This window comes from Clytia hemisphaerica, unplaced genomic scaffold, assembly GCF_902728285.1.
Source record: "Clytia hemisphaerica strain Z4C2 unplaced genomic scaffold, Clytia hemisphaerica genome assembly, whole genome shotgun sequence".
NCBI classification, from domain to species: Eukaryota; Metazoa; Cnidaria; class Hydrozoa; order Leptothecata; family Clytiidae; genus Clytia; species Clytia hemisphaerica.
The window spans coordinates 190,887-210,316 of NW_027103577.1; the positions used below are offsets into that span (position 1 = coordinate 190,887).

Below are 19,430 nucleotides of genomic sequence, written 5' to 3' on the forward strand. Positions count from 1 at the left end.
TCTAAAGTTTACTTTAATTGACTGCGTTTCTTGTAATTTTATTAATAGGGGTTTCACTGTGGAAGACAGATCCTGTCTGATCCTGTGATATTTATGTTGTGTTGATGGGGATGCTGTGCCCGACAGATCCAATCACGATTGTTTTATACAGACTGTTCCTGTTGATATTTGTTACTGTTAATATTCGTTCCTGCTGGTATTTGGCTTCATGTTGTCATATCTTTTAATTGGCGTTATTGCTGTCACTAACCAGTTAATTCATTGTTGTCCAGATGTTACTAATCAATTAAAATCGATAGCTAATCAATAATTATTTGATTGATTAAATATTGATTAAAAACAATAATCGATAGCTAATCGATACTCACAATTTTTAGGACTCAATTAAGTTATCACCATAGATTTTATATCGATTACAGTGTTAATAATATTGATAATATCAATTAATATCGGTATAATTGATACCTCAACCCTATCAATTTTTAATAGATAATATCGATGAAACTTGGTTTAATATCTTATACCTGATCGATATAATTCATAGTTTGCAGAGGGGTATGAACCCCCCTAGGTTTATTTCATCCCCCCCTATATACCCTTCCCCCCCTTTTGTAATGAAATCTTATCCCCCCTTTTTTTTTACAGAAAATCCGTTTCGAAGGAAACTCGCTTTCCCACCTACCAGCAAAATTATCAACAAGAAAGAGTATGAAGTATTATAGTCACGAGCCAACAATGACAGAATATAACTAGCGTTTTTCATTAATCTTGATCATTTTAAAATCTAATCTAAAATGTGTGTGTTCTGTTGAAAGTTCTTCAGGTCCCCCCCTTTTTTATTTGATCCCCCCCCATTCCCATCCCCCCTAGTTTTTTCAGCAGATCTCGGTACCCCCCCTACAAAGGCCCTCCAGAAAGTTGGCATCCCCCCCTATTAAAAAGGGGGGGGTGCAAACTATGTAATTGATACTCACAATTTTTTAGACACTGATTATTTATCGATTATTGTTTTTAATCGATATTTAATCAATCGATTAATTATTGATTAGCTATCAATTTTAATCGATAATCGATTTTATCGATTAGTAACGTCTGGTGTTGTAGATAAAAACACCAAGGAAAATTCAATCATTAACCAGTCAACCTTTCTCAATTTTTAGCTCAAAGCTAATTAATCATATACCGTGAAGTCGGGTAACTTGCATCAGTGGAGGCAAACATACATAGCCATCAAATAACTGACCACTCAAAGCAGCAAAATTTCAAAACAAATGAACTACGCAGCTCCGCTCACAGCTCTACTCTACTATTTTTGTTTTGATTTAAGTTTGTATTTTAATGACCAGATAGGTCATTCATTTGAGGGCTATGCACGTTTGCCTCCACTGATGCAAGTTACCCGACTTCACGGTAGTTCATCACCAACCATCTGACCATTGTGGGTGCATACCATTATCCAGACGGTGTCAATCGAACGAATCGAACTCCGAATCAAATGAACGCAATTGAACATAATTGAATAATTGAAATTGATTGTCGAACGCAATCAAATCAAAATCGAATATTACCGAGGATTTGCCATTCGATTGCTTTGATTATGTTTGATTGTATTCGATTATGTTCGATTGATTTGCATTTGTACGGCACTTTAAGCGCTCGGCCGCCCATGCTAAATAGCTCTAACGGAGTGATCCAAATTAATTTAATCGCAATCAAACTCATCTAACATAATCGTAATTGAACGAAATCGAAGATTAAGCGAATGTAATTGAAAATCAATCCAACCTATTGAACATAGTCAACTATTCGATTGAGATTCAATTATGTTCGACAATCGAATCGCAATACACCTTTCCCGTGATTCAAACTTCTCAGAAATGGCCCGGGAAAATGTGCGCTCCACCGTTGTGTATAAAATTGTTTTGGAGGTAAACGAACGCGTTTTTGCCTGCGAGGGGTTAGGGAAAGTGGGTTTTCATCTTCTAACTTTTGATAGGGATCTTCTTTTGGCAAAAGATTTTCAGGTTGGTATAATATCATGAATAGATTGAACATACTAAAGTTTGAGGGGATTTTGTTTGACAGAACTTGAGAAAAGCTCAAAAAACCAACTTTCCCTAAGGAAACGCAGACAAAAACGGGTTTGTTTACCTCCAGAGACCAAACGGTGGAGAGTATCAAAATAATGCGCGCGCATTAGTTTTACAAATTACAGGAAAGGTGTATTATTCGATCGCGTTCGATTACGATTGGATTGGTTCGATTGCGATTTTTGTTTGAAGTTGTTCGATTGACACCGTCTGGCCATATAAAAGTGAATTCAAACTTTTTTGATGTCGCAAGTATGTAATTTTTCAGGTATAACATGGTCAGATTTATTCACAGTCACTTGCCTTGTTACAATTTAGGTAAATATACAGGCAAAATTTAAGTTAGTCTGTTGTGAAAGTTGACAAAATGTCCTGTTTTTCCTAGACAGGAGACCCGTTGTGTGTTTTTTTATAATTTGATGTACACAAGACGGGTTCGAGCTGTGAGTCCAATATTGGACTCACATCTTTTACGGTGGGAAATTCGAATTTAGCGCTGTCCTCATTTACTAAAATAAAAACCGAACCTCGAACTTGCGCTTTCTCTAAGAAAGTGTGACCAGTAAAAGAATAGCAGAATTTGATTGGCTATGTTTTCAACCGTTATTAGGATCTGAGAAATTCAAATTCTCAGCCCGTACCATGCTATACATTTCGCCATCAGTTTATCAAAGAAGAAATCATAGCATGGATTCCCAGGCTATGTTTTTCTAAGAGATTGTAGAAGGGGGTGCCCAGTGCACATACGGCAAACTTATTTCTCTTACTTACTTTTGGTTTTTACATAAATCCTTTTCGACCATCTTGACAAGCTTGAAGTCCTTCTTTCAGTTTGTTTTCACTTTATTTGAAAGCTTCTTCTTGGAATAATAAGTCATTAAAGCGAGTGCTATTCAGACCCAGTGCGCGAACTAGGAACCAGTGCGCAAACTATCTTTTGGAGAAAAAAATTAGAGCTGCACTTGCAGGTAATACTTCAACTCTCTTCCCAGTGATACAGGGGTATTTCAACTTTTCAAAACCACGCGCTTTTTCACTAAAAAAGCGTCTTATTTATTTTATTTTAGCGTTTTACTTGCTGTTTATTTTTTGTAAGTATTTTCTTGTCGTCCATTTTTCAAGTTTTGCTCATCGAAAAGCGTGGCAATGGGCCATTCCAGTTTTTATTCGTTACCCCCAAATGGACGACATGGAATTTCTGTAGCAAATTGCTTTCAAGAAAGTCCGGAATTTCCGTAACAAATTGACAAAATACCTATCAAAACCGTGGAATTCCGTTACTGTAACCTAAAAAAATCATGGAATTCCAATACTTTAATGCAAAATTAAGTAAAATTCATGGAGTTCCAATACTTTCTCTTTAAAGTTGGCCTTGAATTCCGTGCCAAAATTTATTTCAAAAATTGATGTCATCCATTAGGGGGTAATGTTTTTTTTGCTGGAATGGCCCAATGTAGTGTCTTCTGGACTCTTTTTCATAATCAACTACTGGTGATATGTTTCTATTGATTTTGAATTAATGAGCTAGACGACAATCACAAATATCTTCATTTAGCGTCCTCGTTGGGTCGAAAAAGTGAGTCGGTCGGTCGGTCGGTCGTAAAAATTTTCGGGTTTTCTTAAGATTGGACCACGACCCTCGACATGGCCCGAGAATTCTCGGCCTCTTCGGGCTGAGAGACCCTATCAATTTTTTTCTCCCGAACATGACCCGAGTCATTCGAGCCATGTTCGGGCCATGTTCAGAAGATTCCATATTTAAATTGATTCAGCATGTCCAGTCAAACAAAATAGTACAAAATAAGATTTGTCTGTTTTGTTTATATCGCTCAAAAAAACTTTACGAGCTTCCCGTGGACACGCTTCCGTTTAAAACCAGGACCAGTTTACTAGCAAATATTTCCACCCTAAGTATATTCATAAATGTTTTCATAGCAAATAAGACATTTAATATTTATATGAATTTACAACATTCATATATTTAATATAATTAAGAGAAACCAAGTTTTTCTCAAAGAAAATGTTAAAAAAATTCAGTCCTGAAATTACACGCCTGTTTAAATCATGTTTTCAAAAATTGGCCCGAGTGTGGCCCGTGCGTGGCCCGCGTGTGGCCCATATTCTCGGGCCAGCTCGGGCCATACTTGGGCTTTACGCGAATTCCAATAAAAGTTTTGGCCCGAGAATTCTCGGGCCATGTCGAGGGTCGTATTAGACCCAGTGAATTTCTTCTTCTTGTCCGACCTTAATCATCCATTTTTGGAGTGTATTCTTGAAGGAAACTGCCAGCGAGCAGCCAAAACGACCGCGCGTTACGGGTGGTTTCAAATTATGACCTTTGAACACTGTAATGATGAACAAAGTCAAAATGCAGCGAATGCGCTAGAAATCGCTTGCAAAAAATCGGCAATAATAAAATTTTTGAATGAAAGAAACGTCATCGACAGAAAAAGTCAGACAAATTTACCAACTCACCGACTCAATTCTACTCAATTTTCGAGAGTCTGTCGGGCGACGCGAAACGAAGATATTTGTGATTGCGGCCCTATACATGTTTCAACGAAATTTTGTGTGATGGAAGATAACAGGTTTTTAAAAGAGGAAAGTCATTTTTAGAACTCTTCTTGCGCAAATCTTCTCATAAAAAACATTTCCTCTCGCGATCAGCCATGTTTAGGCGGTCATCGAAAAAATGCTCTGTTCGCGTCGCAACGGGTGTTAAAAATGCAAGCGGGCGGACGGGCGGTCAAAAACATTCCCGGGTTTTTTTAATCATGCCAGTAACTCAGGGGCAGGTGGTAACGCGAGCAAAACAATTTTTCGATGGTCGTCAGACAGTTTAGACCTAACTCTTCACACAAAAATTACGGGAAACGCATGTTTGGACTTTGTACCCTATGCTGCACTCAAGCACTTAAGCCAAAGTCCCGCAAAGGCGGGACAAAAATCAGTTTTTTGAAGTTTGCAAAAAAACGCCACATAGAAGATCTTTCAAATTCAGTATGTGAATAGAGCAGTAAAAAATACAACTTTTCTATTTTTCCTTTTTTTTGCAAAAGTTCTAGGAATGAAAATAAAGGGATAATGATAATTGAATACTATCTATTGATGACCCGCGGCACTATCGTAAAGCTAGAATCGCTTTGCGTACTCTTCGCTTGAGAAAATGATTGACAGATTGAAGTTAATACACTAATTACATATAAATCGATCACGATTTAGACTTTTTTAACAATCTCATTAAGAAAGCTACAAGCTACACACCTTTTCAAAACTATACCTTTCTGTGGATCTCAACTAAGACCCACAGAGAATTTTTTAGGAAGTACTCTACCTAAGGTACTAGCCTTTGCAGGACCTTAACCCTAAGAATCCCTAAGAACTTTTACAAACTTGAATTTGAACTTTTACAAAATGGAGAATCATGACAACTCACTGAGGGATGCTGAAGCATATATTGATGATATGGCTGAGTATATCAAATCTAAAGAAGCCAAGGAGAATTTTAAAGAAAGCATCGTTGACGAAATTGCATCAACTATCAAAAAGGACATTCATGAATTTGTTATGGAAAGTATTGCACCACTTAAAAAATCATCTTTTGGAAGGGAGTCCTTTTCTTTAGAAAGTTATGATCACAAAGACCTGATCCATCACATGGCAAAAGAAATAGATTTTCTTAGAGAAGAGTTGATCTCAAAAAATAAACTAATCGAAATGCTGTTATCTCGTACTAATGAGGGAAACACTAATGGTAATAAAAAATCAGAAAGTCAGAACACTTTTACAGAGGAAAGTAATAAAAAAGACAATACAAATGACAGAAAAGATAAAAAAGAGAAAGCCCTTTCTAAAAAACGCAAAAACGAGAAACCAGATGAAAGAAGAGAGAATACAGAAGAGAACACAGAAGAGAATTTGAGAGAAAGGAAAAAGGTGTATATTATTGGAGACTCTATGCTGAACGGCCAGAAAGAAGTTGGATTTAGAAAATTTCAACATGATGTAAAGATCAGACCACACCCCGGTGCTAACACGGAGGATTTGATCGATCACATAAAGCCTATTTTGAGAAGGAAAAAGGCTGATGTCATGATCATCCATGGTGGAACAAATGACCTTACGAGTGATGGTGAAACAACGAAAAACTTGGAAGCTATAAATCGCATTGCGAAGAAGATCTCACCAAGAACGAAATTGGTAATTTCAAACTGTGTTGTTCGTACTGATACTCCAGATGGTCCTGATAAAGTTACAAATTTGAATACAGGTTTGAAGAAAATGTGTGAAAATATGAAATTTGATCTTATAGACAACGGTAACATTACAGAAAACCAGCTTTCAAGAGGTAAACTTCATCTTAACAATCATGGGAATTCTCGCCTTGCCCAAAATTTTATCAAATATATTAGGGACTTGGAATGACGCACGAAAGACACAAACTTAGACAAATTAATTTCTCTAAGAAAGAAGTCAAAAAACCCGACTATTGGATATCTAAACATAAATTCTTTTCGTAACAAATCTGATAACCTGTTTGCCCTTACTGGCCATCTTCTTGATATCTTAGTTATTGCAGAAACAAAATTAGATGCTGCCTCAACCAACGCCTCCTTGAAAAAACCCAATTTTAAGTTTCCTTACCGAGTTGATGTAAATAAAAAATCAGAGGGTATGTTGGTGTATATAAGAGAGGGTCTTGTATCTCGAAAACTGAAGATATACAGTAGCAAAGGCATACAGATTATTATATTTGAATTACAGCTTAAGAAAAACAGTTGGCTCATTCTAGCCATATACAAAAATCCAAAAATTAAGATTAAGCAATTCATCAAAAAACTGTCGGATCTCATGAATGAATTCTTAGGAAGATTTGATCGTTTATTAGTATTAGGTGATTTCAACACTGAACCGTCTCAAACTGACTTAAAACAATTCATGGATAGATATAACTTATCAAATTTGATCCAACAAAAAACTTGCTTCAAAAAACCAGAGGGAACTTGCATTGACCTTATTTTAACAAACTGCAAGTCTAGCCTTCAACATTCCCATGCTGTTGAGACTGATTTAAGTGATTTTCATCTAATGCCAATAACTATGTTTAGAGAAGGCTACGAAAGTCTACCTCCACAAACCATTCAATATCGAGATTTTTCTAAATTTAAAGGCTTTGATTTTAATTTAGAACTTTCTCATACCTTAAGAATATTCCAACCGATAGATTATAGTCAATTTGAGCTAATATTTACTAATATTTTGGATAAATATGCCCCATTAAAGAAAAAGACTATCAGAGGCAATGACAAATCTCACATGACAAAGGAACTTAGGAAGCAAATCATGAAGCGCTCTCGCTTAAAAAATATTTCAAGAAAAACAAAACTTCCTGAGGATATCCAAGCCTATCATAAACAGAGGAATTTGGTAGTAAAATTAAATAAAAAACAAAAAAATCTTATTTTGAGAGTATAGACACTACCAAAGAAAAATCCCTCTGGAATGTGTGCAAGCCTTATTTTACCAACAAAGGCTGTTACCAAGGCAAAATTGTCCTAGCTGAGAAAAATGACATTGTTTCTGACGATCAAAAGATTGTTAACATATTTAATAAATACTTTAGAGACATTACAAGAACTCTGCCCATTAAACATACTGGAAAGAATTTTGATAAATTCTCTGAGCCAGTTCTCGAAGCCCTTAATCACTTTTCAGATCACCCCAGTATGATTAAGATTAAAGCAGAGACTTGTAATGATAATCTCCAAGATATATTTCAATTTCGATGTGTAGATAATCATGAGGTTCGTAAAATCATCCTCTCGCTAAATCCAAGAAAATCTGTCAGTGGTGATTTACCGATTAATATCTTAAAATTATCAGTCGATATCTATTTAGATTTTATAACAAATTTTATTAATTCATCAATCCAAAGCAACGTTTTTCCAAACGAACTAAAATTTGCTGACATCAGTCCCGTCTTTAAGAAAGAAGACGAGATGGATAAAGTGAATTACAGACCCATAAGCATACTGCCAGCAATCTCAAAAGTTTTTGAACGTGTGCTTTTCAATCAACTTAACACATTTATCGAACCTAAATTTAGCAAACTTCTCTGTGGATTTCGGAGAGGTCACAGCACACAACATGCTATGTTACGCCTTCTCAAAAGATGGCAAGCATGTTTAGATAAAAATGAGATTGTAGGCACTGTCCTTATGGATCTGTCAAAAGCTTATGATTGTCTGAACCATGAGTTACTTATTGCAAAGTTACAAGCCTATGGAATCGGGGGTCCAGCTTTGCTTCTTATCTATAATTACCTAAAAAAACGAAAGCAAAGGGTTAAAATTGGATCAATTTTCAGCGAATGGCTTGAGATACTTTCAGGAGTACCACAGGGTTCAATCTTAGGTCCTTTACTATTCAATATTTTTATTAATGATATAATTAAATTTGTAGAGCAATGCGACATTTGCAATTTTGCTGATGACAACACTATCGATAGTTGTGGAACCACTGAAAATATCGTCTTGAAAAAATTGCAAAACGATTTAACTATTTTAATATCTTGGTTCGAATCCAACTATCTTGTTGCAAACCCAGGAAAATTCCAAATGATGCTATTAGGAAAAATATTGATAACTCTAATATTTCAATCAAGTATAAGAATGTTACTATAAAAGCAAAAAATTCAGTTTTGCTACTAGGAATTATTTTTGATGAGAAACTGAATTTTAACCAACATGTAGACAAAATATGTTCTACTGTAAGTAGGAATACTACAGCTCTTCAGAGGATAAGGAAATATTTGAATCCCGAAAAAGCCCTCACACTCTGTAACTCATACATCCTTTGTCATCTTAAATATTGCCCCCTCATTTGGATGTTTTCCTCAAGAGCATCCAACGATGAAATAAACAGAGTGCATAAACGGGCTTTACGTGTGGTACATTCAAACTTTTCTTTAGACAATGGAGTTTTATTAAACCGTACAAATACTGTAAAAATCCACATTCAAAATTTACAATATTTGATGGTGGAAATTTTCAAATCAATCAAAGGTTTGAGTCCAAGCTTCATGGCAGAAATTTTTCAAATAAAAACAGTGGTATACAAACTAAGATCCACAAAACTCTTAACTCTCCCTGAAGCTACTCGCTATACCTTCGGTATTTACGGTTTATCCTTTAGAGCATCTTTATTGTGGAACCAATTACCTAAGAAGTTGAAATTACATGACATTCAAACTCTAGCCAAATTCAAAACAGAGATAAAACGTTGGAAAGGCTCTAAATGCTCATGTAACATCTGTAGGTAATTGGCCCTAGGGATCTCGTCGTTTTTATTATTTTGATATTGTTGGATTTTATTAGTTATAAATTTACTTGATTTGTAATTACGGCACCCCAACATTAAAGAAAGATATTATTATTATTATTATTATATAATCCATTGATGACCCGCGGCACTATCGTAAAGCTAGAATCGCTTTGCGTACTCTTCGCTTGAGAAAATGATTGACAGATTGAAGTTTTTCACCCGCACAGGAGTTCGTTAAGTGTTCTCGGCTCAATCCTCGGACCGCGCTAAAAATGGTAGACTGGGCTGGGATAGATCATTTCGATGGAAGTTGTTGGAATGTTTACAGGCCTTTACAAGGCTCTTGACAGAAAAACGTTTGTTTTATTGTCAATGATGACAGTGTGGTTATTAATTTTGTTAGATCTGACAAATTGATGTTTGTAAGTGCACTTTATAGTTTTGATTCCCATTGAAGAATCATATTCTGGTTTTCATGTTAGGCGGCAATCACAAATATCTTCGTTTCGCGTCGCCCGACCAACTCTCGAAAATTGAGTAGAATTGAGTCGTTGAGTCGGTAAATTTGTCGGACTTTTTCTGTCGATGACGTTTCCTTCGTTCAAAAATTTTATTATTGCCGATTTTTTGCGAGCGATTTCAAGCGCACTCGCGGCATTTTGACTTTGTTTATCATTACAGTGTTCAAAGGTCATAATTTGAAACCACCCGTAACGCACGGTCGTTTTGGCTGCTGACTGGCAGTTTCCTTCAAGAATACTTTAGGCGTAGAAACTTTCGCGGGCAGAAACTTTCGCGATTTTCTCGAATTTTAGCCCTTTTCGCGAAAGTAAATGTCTTTAAAAATTCTAGGAAGAGCCATTCGCGAAAAATCCTTGACAAAATAGAAAATCTGTAAAATTTCAAACTTTGAATAAAATGTAACTTTTATGGCACGTTTAAGCCTGCTAAAAGACTAATAAGTCAAAGGACAAATGTTTCAAGCCAATCCAAGAAGTACTTGTCCCTTTAAGCCATTTTTTCATGCGAAAATTCTCAATTTTATGTCGTGATTCGCGAAAGTTTATGCTCGCGAAAAATATTTTTTTGTTAAATTCGCGAAAGTAAATGTCGTGAATTTCGCGATTTTTTGTCCTCGCGAAAGTTTCTGCTCGCGAAAGTTAGTACGCCTAAAGTACACTCCAAAAATGGATGATTAAGGTCGGACGAGAAGAAGAAATTCACTGGGTCCAATTTTAAGAAAACCCGAAAATTTTTACGACCGACCGACCGACCGACTCACTTTTTCGACCCAACGAGGACGCGAAATGAAGATATTTGTGATTGCCGCCTTATTAGATGGCTGATTTAGAGCTTTAGGTCTACACTGTCAGATCAATTGAGAAAAAAGCTATACTTTAAAAGAACAAATAATTGCTTTTCCCCAGATTTTTTTCCGCATCTCCGCACTGGAAAATCAGCGGAAAATTTGATGCGGGCGGGTGACGCGAATAGAACAATTTTTCGATGACCGCCTTACAAAAATCCCAAATTTCGTAATTTTTTTACTTGGCCCCGTTCCAAAATCGGTTTGGTGGTGTTGTTCTAGTGCTCCATTTATTTTAATTTTTGGAGAGATTGCAAGGGATAGTTTGAGGATTCTGCTGCACAAAGTTTTTGGTTGTTTGGTTGTTCAAAGACGTTCGTTTGTGCGCACTCCTGGTGACTTGACTCTATCTCTCATTCTAAACCAACAGAATGTAAACGAAACATCAAATCCAGAAAGGAATAACAAGAGAAGTTCATCGTCGACTCTTTCTTGTGACAATCTTACAAAAATCATGACCCAATTCAACTCACGAAAGCATAAAAACCAAAGAAAAATAGCGAAAGAGCAACAGTTGTTGTTTATTTTTTGCCGCCATCTTTGTTTTGATAACCTGATAACAGCTGTTCATAATTTTCTTACGCGCACAGTAAACCTCTAAAGGCGCTTGAAAATTATACATCTGAGGAAAATAGTCCTACCTCCCGCGGAAAATTTTACAACAAGAATCTTGTTGTGCGCCAGAAAGTCAAAAACTTATACGGCGCCCTATTCATAAACACAATCACGCAACTTTGTTGTCATCGCCAGTCCTTTTAGACAAACGCGGTCCTTACGATTTCGAGATTGCATATTCGTCAGATTGTATGTTTTCACCCATCCCTTTAGAGCTTCAGCGTGGTGGGCAGAAAACAATCACAATCTGATCTCAGGTTATGTTTTGATGGTTTGAAAACAGTATAGTCCGATCAACAATGCGCTTCCGAACCGGGAGACGTTTCCCGATCGGGAAAGAGAATGGAGCACCGTAGGCATTAGGCTGCGCGCATCCCCAGAATTTATTGCTATTGGTCCAGCGCGCAGCAGAATAGACCTTTAAAAAGCAACTGATCGAAAAGATTTTGTCTTTGTCGGGGCCTCTGCGCGCAATAAATTAACAAGTCCAGGCTAAGCCAACCACCGATCTAGAATTTTTGCCCCGCCGACCCGCGCGATGTTTGACCTATGTTTTGGATTGAATTGGTAGTAGAGTCAAATTTCTCGGTTAGATTAAAGGGTTGTTTCAGGTAGGGTCAGGTAGGGTTAGGGCTAGGGTTGGGGATGTTCTAATCATAGGTTCTTTGTATATAGTGGGTTCGAATCCCATCAGCGGCAAAAGTTTCGAAATTTCGGGAAATGCATCAAAAACTTTCAAAACTTAACAATACAAAGAAAGTGTCAAAGAATAGAAGCTCAGAGTGGAGGTTGGGAAGTAAATACTTTTGTGCCACTTAAGGAACCCGGTACGAACGACATTCGGTTATTGCCACGTCAGCTGGACCTTCACGCCGCTCCGGCTTCTTGTTTTGTTATATCAAATCATATCAGAGGGGATGCGTGCAGCCTACGTAGGCATATTTCAATGAAGTATAAGCCCGAAGGGCTAGAAGTCAATCTCCTTGATAGGATTTGAAGCCAACAAATCCTACCAAAGTTGCGCAGCCTTGAGCGGCTCGCCTTCACTTTTTCTTGCCTGAGAAAGGTTAGAGATTGAACTTGCGCATGAAATATCTCGAGTTAGGTAATGAAATCGGCCATACCCGTTTAAAAGTCTTCTGTATAGTTTTTTGAGAGCTTTCGAATGGTATACCTGATATTGTCTGAAAATGAGTTTGAAATTTTCAAAACATTTCGCCCTTAGGGTTTTGCCTGGGGAAAAAAGAAATTGCCCAAAGAGGGAATGTTCCACCAGTGGGATTCTACTAGGGGATTTTTTTCCTGAGGCATAAGCATCCTATAGAGAAGGTCTGGAGAAAGTTTCAGCTATATATTATTTTTTTCCTGTAAATTATGCTAAACGACCCCACTATTTCGGGCTTTAAACTCAATGGCATATTTCCCCGGACGTGTATGGTGGCCGAGAGCTGCCACATAAGAAAATATTATTTTAAAATAGAAAAGATTAAAGTTGAAAATTAAATAACTCCTTGGCCGAGAACTGCCAAATCAAAATTAAATGTATTTTTAAAAATAAAAATAAAAATGTTTGCTAGGCCGGCAACTGTCATTTATAAAAATCTTTGTGCCTTGAAGAAATGACGTCTTTTGTCTTGGTTGGACAAAGCACACCCTACTGTTTCTCCCACCGGAGCACGATTTAAAAAGAGAACGTCATTTAAAAAAACTCACAAAATTGACCAAAACCGGCGTTAGACTTCGACCCTTGGAAAAAAGCCGACCCTCGACCCTAATTTATTTGGGTACCCAAATACAATAAAAAGCCGACCCTGGGTGAGAAAATGCTTTAGAGACTTTTATAAGAATTTTCTTGGATGAATATTCCATAAACTCATTATTATCTTCCACTCATCAAAGTAACTTAAAACATCAAAAAACAGACAATTCGACCCGCCGCCGGGGGGGGGGGGGACATACGACTGCCTTTTTCAAGGGTCAGGGTCGAGGTCGAGGTCAGATTAAGATTGCCGTTAGACTTGGAGAAGGAGAAGGAGAAGGAGAAGAAAAATTACCATTTTAACAAATATACCCCTGTAATAGGGAAATATTTAAATAACTTGAAAATTCGCATAGAAAATAAATATTATTACTAATAAATACAATTGGAGGTAAAAATATCAGCCGTATCTCTTGTACCCGTATTTCACAAAGTTTGAATGTTGTTTCGGGAGAGGTTTGTTACGCCACGTTCCGTAAGAAACGCCATCACCATTTTTGGTGGGATCAACACAATTGTCTTTACTCCTCCACCACTTGTTTGCGTCGCTATACCACATTGGGAAATGAGGAGCCAGGTGGACCATGGTGCACATACGGCACATGAATTTGGTGTTGATGAAGCTACCAGTGTCTTTCCACAAAAAGTATTGATTATATAAGTCATCATGTTGATCTAAAAAGATGAGATATTCCGCCAGTTCTTTTGGTGATGCGAATTGGTCAGTGTGAATGTAACTGTGTGGAGGGACAATGCGTTTGTATTCTTCAGGATGAGCTCCAAACACAACTGGGATAATACGATAACTATGAAAGAAAAGAAATTATCAGAGGGATTTATTTCAGAGCTATCATCTGGAACACTCCTTGACATCGCCAAATTACAAGAAAAGTAACAAATCTTAATAGATTTAAACAATACAACCCTGTATGAAACAGCTAAGAAAGAATGAGTTAGGGAGTGGTCAGAAAGTATCTACTAGGGGGGGAGTTGAGGATATTTCAAAAAATCCCAAAAAAAAATTCACACCCGCACCCTTAACCTGTTTTTCGAAAAGGTTAAAAAAATTTCGCACCCCCCCCTGCTAAATTTTTCTTCTTCACTCTAACTGACTGATTAATAAGGTGAGGGTTATACTTACTTATACTTACTTTTGGATAAGGGCGACTTGCCACATATAAAATCGGGTTTGACTACAGTAAATTTCCAGACTGTGAGTAACCCTATAAGCCTCAATATCAAAATGTTGTGCACTCATGTGGGGAGGACTACATTATTATAAAGGCAGCAAGTTAAAACGTGCAGGGGCAAAGAATTTAGTGACGAAAGAGGCGCAACCATGGTTTGCGCCGACGAGATTAATTTTGCCCAGAAATGAGTCTTTCAATGTCTGAATCATATGTAACATTTTTCTTTGCATATACAATATCTTACTACTATAGGAGTAATATTTTGAGTTGCGTTTAAAGGTAATAATATTATCAAAGATTAAGGAGGCACAACCATGGTTTGCGCCGACAGAAGGAAATGTTGATTCTGGACTCCTGATATGCCTCAAACATAGCTCTTTTTTGGACTGATTCTTCCAGAAATGAGGCTTTTGTCTGAATCATATGGAATTTAAAAGTAAAGATTATTTCTTTACATATACAATATCTTAATATAACAGGAGTAATATCAAAGATTAAGAAGGCGCAACCCGGGGGGGGGGGCACTGGGTTTGCCAACTGACGGTATGTGCGGCGAAAAAATTGGCTTTTAAAATCGCACCCTTACAGTGCAGCAAAAAGTCGGCGAAATTCCGTCAAATTCATACCCTTACAGTGCATTTTCTTCAAATTTTCAACCCTTTTAGAGCAAAAAAATCAGACTTTTTGGGCAAAAAATCTTAATTTTTCCTTGATTTACTAAAATTTCCACCCTTACAGTGCATATAACAAAAAGTCTACCCTTACAGTGCATTTCTGCTATCTTGAAAAATAGACCCTTAGCCGCCGCACATACCCGTCGGTCAATTTGCCTGGCTGCCCCCCCCCCCCCCCGGGAGGCGCAACCATGGTTTGCGACGACAGGAGAAAAATTGCAATTTTCGACCACTTTGTTCGCTAAAAGCACTGTATTTTCAGCTCTTTTTAAAACGACTAGACTATGCTGACATGTGAAATTGTATGAGGGGGGGATCCCTTAACAAACTACCTTTCTTAGTCTTATATTATAGAAATCGCGAAATGGTGAGGCTATCACAATGATATTTCATGAAGACAGAATTAACGATAATACGAAATACGAATAATGTCATGGAATTTGACCTCCTAAGTTGCCCAAAAATATTTCGCACCCCCCTTTCCCATTGAGGATTTTTTTCTGGAACCCCCCCCCTAAACCCTCAAAAATAATTTCGAACCCCAACTGAAATCCTCCAGCCCAAACCCCCCCTAGTAGATACTTTGTGACCACTCCCTTCATTAATTAAAATTTAAAATTTAAGATAATTAAAATTTAATTAAGGACTTTACCAAAGAGGTAATTCGGCGAAAAGAAAATTTGGCGGATTTGGTGGATTTGGCCAAAATCCGACAATAATTTCTCGCCAAATTTACTTTTTTCCACCATCCGCCAAATTAATTTCCCGCCGAAATTTCTTCCCTTAATGTACAATGCAGTACCGGCATTAATTTTTTATTTGTAAGAAAGAAAGGCCTGGCCCTCAACCACAATGACCTTGTTTACCAGACACCTAAAGTATCACGACACAGAAAACGAAAAATTTGAACTTACAAAAGTCCGTTCCAATAGACTTTCTCAGTGAAATAGTCTTTACAATTTGAATTTTCGAAGGCCAAATAAAATTTGTAATCATTGTTCAATTGGTCATAGCATTTTTTGTTATTTTTCGGACACGGTTTACCACAGCGTCCGTAAATATCCACTGAAATATATTTCTGTAGTTCTTTGACGTAATTTTTACGACCACTTGCTGCTCCACAGTTCGAAACATACCAAGCCGCCATCTTTGTTTTACCTTTGGCATAATTCTCTTTAGGTTTGGTGGGTAGCTCAGTCACATTTAGAAATGACGTGAAACGTTCATAAGGAGCGTACAGAACGCTATCGACGCGATAAGAAGCTGTCCAGTTCAATCCATCGGGTAAGATAGATATAGATGGGTAATTTCTTGAAGATTCTAACTGGAAAACCATATTGACCCGATTCTTATTAATATTCTTTTCTCTTAAAAATCGATATGGCATTTTATGTTCAACATAAAGAGCGTCTGCGACCGAAGCATATTTGGGATTACTTGTTATAAAACATTTATCAACGTTGCACTGGTCTGCTTGGAACTTCTTTTGATTATTCACATTAGAACCACTGACGAAAATGGTTTTAGTTGTGTTAACTTTAATTTTGACCATAAGTTGATCGGTGACTCGGTCTCGCGACTCGTCGGGTCCTGGAAATAGCTCCATCAATAAATGTCGATCCCTTTCAATATCTAAAATGCGCTTGTTATATTTCAAATGTGATATTCTTTCACGGTTGTAAAATTCTTTGATTTCACTTTCAGTCAATTTGTTCCAAACCTTTTTATGAATTTCGTACATGATAGAAAAATCTCTTGTTTGGAGTTTGATCTTTGTTGCCGGTGGTTTTGGTTCGTTTACTTTCGATTTCGTTTTCAACAATCGATCAATTTCAAGAAGTAGATCTTCGTTTCGGTTTACTTTGCTTTCAATGATATTCAAACGTTGAAATAATTTACTCTCTAGTTGTGACATCCGTTTCTCGTTCTCAGCCTCCCTGTCCGAAATTGCATTCGAAACTTCATTTTTCAAAAGTATTTTCCTCTCTAAGTCTATCAATAGATCGCCCGGCGAGTTCAACTTTCCTGAATAACGAGGAGGAACAGGTTTATCTTGTGGAATAACATGTTGCGCTCTCTTCTTTCGGATCTGTTTTTTATCCTCAGGAGCTCGATAACGCACCACCATAATTAGACATAGCGAAAGAAGGCACAACAGAAGACACAACTCGCGAACTTTGATCCGCGTCACTTGCATATTCTTGATGCTCTGAAGGGAAATAATAAACAAAAATGTTATACGAAAGTTATGATCTCCATGAAAAACATTGCTATAAAGCGTCATATTGTTTGACAACGTCAAAATGGGGCCGTAAAATAATTTCGACAATGTCTTTAGTCATCTAACTGGAGGGTAGTCCGAAACTCTTTCTTCACACGAGGAGAAAACAAACTTTTCGATAAAAATATTTTGAAAAGTTAAAATCGAAGAAAGATTAGAGGATTATTTTTCTGATTCTTGGGTCTTGAAACAAGATTTGATTGGAGAAAAAATCTTCCCTTTCTTGAAAGATCAATAAGGTGCTCTTGTTATGAAGAGTTAGAGAGGGAAAAATAGTTTAGTAATCTAAAAACTAAGCACGAAATTCAATTCATTTTTTGTAGGCGATATTAGTTCTTGACTTATCTCGTTTATTTTTCAATAAGGTAGATTGGCCTTTGAAGGTTAGTAGAATATCTTCAATATATTTTTTTCTTCGGATTTGATAACAAATTCACCTTTTAAGACCAGAATTTTCTATGTATATCATTAAAACAAGCCTTTAACCCTTTTGATATTTGTACACGCCTCTGGCTCACAAATTATTTCACAAATGGTTATAAAAAGTGGCTCGTTTTTCAGACAGGCAGCTGATGATTTCTAAAATTTGGATGAGTTTGGAACAAATACTGAGTTGGTTTTTCTTGCATTCCTGTATATCATCTGATCTTAAATATTTTAGTCGGCGTCCGACAAAATATTCAACTGACACGTCCGGTAATGTTTTGTCAGCTGATGACGTCACCACCACTTAAAATTTGATTTCAGCACATGGCAAGTAGATTCCAAATCACATCAGTCTCAGTGAGTAAAGATTTGAATATGAAAAGTTATAAAGGTCCATAGCTCTTCTAGATTTCAAGAGCTATGACTAAACTCTTTAGGGGGTTAGAGGTAACCTGAAAATGTCAAATTTGAACGTCGTCAAAACGAAAAACGATTTATACCATTCGAAAGCTCGACTCGACTAACTCAATAAAATTAAGATTGTGATTCTTTTAAAATTCTTCAAAAATGACGTCATTTTTCATATTCAAATTTTTATTCATTTGGACTGATGTGATCTAAAAATGCATTAAATGGTATATAAAACTTTATAATTCTGCAAAATCAATTCTTCACTTTTGCTTGTGACGTCATCAATGTATAAATTATTCTCGGAGACGTCCGGTAAAGATTTTTAAACACACCGTCCACACAGTCTCTAAATTATAAGGATTCCAAAATAAGTACTCAATATTTTTCCCTCAATTTTTATCTATATGTTTTACTTTTTTGATGTCAAATAGTTTTAACAGGTTGCTACAGGTTTGCCTAGTTGAAATTCCAGACTTTTAGTCTCAAAAGCCACATATTTCAAGATATTTTATATGAAAATGTCAAAAATGTTTCAGATATTTTGGTAAAATACCCAATATTACCCAAACATTTTATCAATTCGGAAGGTTTTTAGTTTTTCTTTAATGGTGATTTGAAAGGCCAGTTTTTGGAAATTTCAAATGCTGACAGAATGAAAGTTTCCTATCTCCAGAAAGTTAACTATGTACATTAATTCCAGACTTTTCTAAACAAGTATACCAATTTTAGACTTTTTCCAAACATTTGCAGACTTTTACCTAATTCCAGACATTTCTGACAGACGTGGCAACCCTGATAAAACGTCAAAAACGAATTACTACCGCATTATTTTTTTCTCCTTAGATATAAAGATCTCGAATAACATCAGGAACTTATAGTCAATCATCTAATGTCTCAAATTGGTTGAACGGTTTTCTGCTCCACTTGAAACTTATACCTTGGCCCAAAAAACTTAAACACTGAGATAATCTCAAAAAGCTCACAAACTCCACATACACGATACTTTTTCTTCGGCCAAATGAAACGTTGCAGATTGATGATAAAAGCTACGTGCTGATAAAATGACGAATTACTTTGTAGAAAGATACAAAATTTTAATCAAAGATTTTCTTTGATTTCAATTTTAATACCCTTATTGATAAGAGAAAACAATTAACATAGTTTATAAAAGAACTGTATTTATAAGGTATTATATAAAACACATCTCATACCTTCCCTTATTGGTGGTTGACGTGTTTCGGCTACCGTTGATTTCATGCAATGATCATGGCCTACCTCCAATGTTCATTGTAGGA

General features: G+C 36.5%; 1 protein-coding gene across 1 annotated transcript; it reads right to left on the reverse strand.

The window, feature by feature from the left end:
- Nucleotides 1–13,470: 13,470 nt before the first annotated feature.
- Nucleotides 13,471–19,159, reverse strand: LOC136801225 (glycoprotein 3-alpha-L-fucosyltransferase A-like). The gene is made up of 3 exons (XM_067057858.1): nucleotides 19,132–19,159; nucleotides 15,932–17,226; nucleotides 13,471–13,959 (listed from the first exon to the last, which is right to left on the reverse strand). Exons 2-3 carry the CDS (start codon nucleotides 17,212–17,214, stop codon nucleotides 13,554–13,556), a joined length of 1,689 nt encoding a protein of 562 aa, XP_066913959.1. The 5' UTR covers nucleotides 17,215–17,226; nucleotides 19,132–19,159; the 3' UTR covers nucleotides 13,471–13,553.
- Between the last annotated feature and the right edge of the window lie 271 nt (nucleotides 19,160–19,430).